Source organism: Echinops telfairi, unplaced genomic scaffold (genome assembly GCF_000313985.2).
Source record: "Echinops telfairi isolate 266 unplaced genomic scaffold, ASM31398v2 ScPeMD7_7409;HRSCAF=8447, whole genome shotgun sequence".
NCBI classification, from domain to species: Eukaryota; Metazoa; Chordata; class Mammalia; order Afrosoricida; family Tenrecidae; genus Echinops; species Echinops telfairi.
The window spans coordinates 17749787-17754044 of NW_022111309.1; the positions used below are offsets into that span (position 1 = coordinate 17749787).

Consider the following 4258-nt stretch of genomic DNA (forward strand, 5'->3'; position numbering starts at 1 on the left):
GGCATTAGGAAGGTTGAGAACCACTGGTAGGACAAGGAAAAACTGCCCCATGGGTTTCCAAAACTATAAATCTTTACAGGAGTAGAAAGCCTCATCTTTCTCCTAAGGAGTTGGCTGGTGATTTTGAACTGCTCATCTTGCTGTTAGCAGTCCAATACTTAACCACTATACATTCAATAATAGTATCATTAGTTTAGCCAATGGTATAGAATTTAAAACACTGTTAAGGAAAGGAAACTATACAAGTATAGGCTAACTATGAACCACAATACATGAATTGTTGGCTTATACAGTTTAAATTCTTAAGTGACTGGATACTTTTTACATATACAATTGGGGGGTTGTTGATAGGGCAAAATCTTGAATAGTATTCATTCATAACAGCAGATGTATGCCTACTAGATTAATATGTGTCAGAATGAAGCAATGAGGGCATTAAAAGAGTAAATATACTATTTTAGTTATACATTTAGTTCCAGGCCAACATTCATTGAGCACCCTTGCGATGACTACCCTTGAGGCAGCAGTCATCTGCTTCTTGTACTTCAGAATAGATCTTGAAATGTTCTTTTTGATTATTAATGTGATACCATTGCTCTTGAATTTGTCATTCCTGGTTTAGTAGACCATTTGACTATCCAATTAGAAATGGCCAATAACAGTCCATTTCAGGTCACTAACGCCTAGGCTATCAATCTTTGTGTATTTTTACTATTTTCAATTTTTAAAAATTCATATTTCATACATTCCTTCTGTGGTAGTTATATACTCTAGTGTTAATTTGGGACTTGAGAGGATTAAGAGTGAAGGGGTGGAGTCTAGTCTGTCAATCAGATCATAGCCAATGAGGTCTCTGTGTAGGCATGGCCTTCTGAGAAATCTGGGAACTCTTGTTTTTCCTCCTTGGAGTCAGGAGACACTCTCACTCTACTCACACCCGGGAAACATTGCAGCTGACAAGACACTTGGAACTATGCTCATGGTCTGAGCTGGAGAAGCCACTTGGACCTACCCTGATGTATCCCTGGGTGCTGGAGAAGCAACGTGGAGATCCCTGCCAGCGCTGACATGCTTACAACACCACTGGACCCAGAAGACTTCCATCCCACTGGCCTGCGATCTTCCTGCATTCGGCATCATTGCATGTGTTTCGGGAGTCAGAAGAGGACTTTAAAGAGTGGTATCAGACATATGGCCTCATATCGGATTTATGGGCTTGGACTGGACTAGGTTGGGATGCTTTCTTAATGTACAATTACCCTTTATATAAAACTCTCTCTTATACACATATGTGTGTCCATGAATTTGTTTCTGTAGTCTACCTCGGACTAACATACCTTCCAATTATGAATGGATATTTGCAGCTGTTTCTGTGAGTTTTGAGTTGTGCCACATCAGCTAATGAAGGTCCAGAAAGCTACTCTGTTTTGCTGATTAACATTCCATCTTTGTATGTACGATACCCTCTTCAGCTCAAGGAGGCAAATGATTTACTGATCAAAGCACTCTGCCCCTGGATTCAGAGTAGATTGAAAGGGAAGGAGGGAAGGGAAGAAGCTGGAAGAATGACTGGGGATCGTGGTGGGGGTACATTATGGCTGAGGTAGGAGATGGAAGTCGTGAAGAGGTGAGGCTGAGAGGCAGCAGGGGCTAGGAAGCAGATCCCCTCTCAGATGTGGACTCTAGCCTAGCCATGGGTGGCTGGTAAAGAGGGACAGGCTCTGAAAAGTGACTCTGACTCCAGTGTGGGCCTGGGGGGGGGGGGCATCAGGAAGCTAGGTGTGGGCTTGTGCGATCATCCAGAGGAGAAGAGAGTATGGCGGCATGAACTTTACAAAGCTGCCATGGGCCATGCCTTCAGGTATTGCAAGACTCCGCCCCACTGCATACTAAGCATCTTAAAATGTGTTCATCTTCCACAGTATTTTTTTTTCAGTTGTCACATGTTGAATACCTTTTTATAATGTGTATAATTGGAGTTTGCTAAAGTACAGATAATTAATTCTATTCTCTTAGACTTGAACTTTATACACAGAGTAGAGGCTAAAAATGATAAATATGTAAATAATTATTTTGATCTTGGGGTTCTGTTTTTTCAAGAAAGTAACTTTTTTTTCCCTTTAATGTCTCCAACATTTCTATAAGCCTTTGAAAAATCTCATAGACCCTGAGAACTTGTGGGAAACAGAAAGGAAAAGAGTGTATACAGACAAATTCTCTTTGTTCATATGATAGGAGTCTGGGAGGCCGGGGCTCCTGTGGAGGGAGAACTTCACATTCATGGGTTGGAGACGCATTTCAGTCACATCCTAAGTAAAAGTTATTCCCATGATGTTGCCCGATAGTAATGTCATTTTTAAGGTGCTACTATATACACTTGAAGGTCAAAGGCTTGAAGGCTACTTGCCTGGAGGTTGTTTGTCATCAAAAGCAATCAGACCCTATTGTCTGCCCCACCCTAAGGAGGGCCTGCTCCCTTCTGATAAGGATCATAGATTATTCTCCTGGAGAAGAGCTAAGACATGAAGGCCAAGCCAGCTCAGACAACCAAGGTTAGGCTGCCTTCTTAACTCTAGATTCTGCCCGTCTTGTTACATATGTACCTTCCTGTCACATGTATACCTCTAGTGCCTTACATTCCTATTGCTTGTATACCCCTAGCTAGTCTCCCTCATGTTACCTGTATCCCTCTAATATACGGTGACCAGATTTTAACATTGGTAAAGCGGGACACCATTGATAAAACTCATATCCTGGCAAAATAGCCACATGGCAGCCGAAAACCGTATACCCTAGCTTGTTGTGCATTCTTTCAAAAAATCGGGACTTTTTTAAAATGCCGCAGGACGCGGGACAAATTGTTAAAAATCGGGACTGTCCCGCCAAAAGTGGGATGTCTGGTCACCTTACTCGAATACAATCCCTTCTTGTTACATATGTGCTTATTGTGACTTGCATGCCCGAGATTATATAAGGCTGTGAGAAAACACAGCACTCCCTTATTCTGGTTCCAGTCTCCATTGGAAGAAGTGAACCCTTGCATACCTTGTCTTATGTCTCTTTAAATTACCCCTCAATTACACAATTGCCCCTTAGGACTCATCTGGATGTGGGGCTGGATCCCACAGGTACTGTTCCTCCAGAACTCCTGGATGGCAGTAACGGGAGTGGAGAAGAAAGCAAGTTAATCAACAAGCTCAGAAGTGTCTGAATGGACATCAGAGTGGGGCTGGAGAGCCAGAGAGACCTGGCCAGCTGCCCAGCTGACTTGAGCATAGCCTTTGCAGAGATGGAGAAACCCAAGTTGTAGGTTGGAGGGTGAACTATTTGGGACAGAATGACAACTGCTCTCCTCATAGGAGGTGAAGGGAGACAACAGGGATACAGCATTTCTCTCCTTCCATTATAGCCCATGTCATCTTGGGCTGGCATTTGAATAATCAACACCCATCTGCTGACATCATCACTAATATGAAGACCCCACCCTCCTAGCATGTTGTGCCCATCTCTAGAATAAATCGTTCCCCTGTGCTGTTGTGCTGGGTAAGTGTGCTGACTCCCAGTGGCTTCCCTCTCTTCTCAACGTGTTGCTTATTTCCTTTGTCAGATTTTCTAGAGTCTCACAGAAATCGCCAGCACTGCTTTTTGTGATGTCATCTCTTAAGGGAAGTCAGACCCAGAAGAAGCAGCGAAACATTTATACAAAAAGAGGCCGACTGGAGGTGCCCTCTCCCTCAGAGGATGACTGGCGTAAGGATGATGAAGCAGATTATGGCTTCTGGGATGTGGATCAGGAACTAGATTCTCTGCCTCAGCCTTATCGAATGATCAACAAGCTGGTGAACCTTCTGTTTGACCGCTCATGGGAAATGATCGAGCAAAGGGAGGCATCCAGGGAATCCGAGTTCACACGGATCCAGCCTACCATCTACCCTCCGTTTGTGGAAATCAAGGTAAAAAGCTGCAGGCTGAGATCAGAAATCTGTTTCTCAGCTGAGGCTTAATAAGTGAAAGCACCTGATCAAGAAAAGCCGTTCTTACCAATAAGATGGGTGTCATTTTGAAAGATTAGATATAGACATGCTAATATTGATTTAAATGAACTTGGTAATTGCCTGGGTTGGGAGGGAAGGGGTATTCTAGTTCACTGAAGATTATGTAGCTCTTTTTTATTCAGAGGTTGCTATTGAGAAATTTTTGGAATGTCTTCATTCAATCTCTTGTTTGATAGTGGAGAACCTGCCAGTACCTCAGGTAC

The 4258-nt window shown here is 43.1% G+C and overlaps 1 protein-coding gene across 1 annotated transcript in view; it reads left to right on the forward strand.

Moving 5' to 3' along the window:
* WDR93 (WD repeat domain 93) overlaps positions 1-4258 on the forward strand; it is a 59763-nt gene that overhangs the window by 6676 nt on the left and 48829 nt on the right. The window contains exon 2 of the mRNA XM_013006479.2: positions 3608-3953. Coding sequence (XP_012861933.2) covers positions 3651-3953 — 303 coding nt within the window. The 5' untranslated portion in view covers positions 3608-3650. The remainder of the gene's footprint in view (positions 1-3607; positions 3954-4258) is intronic.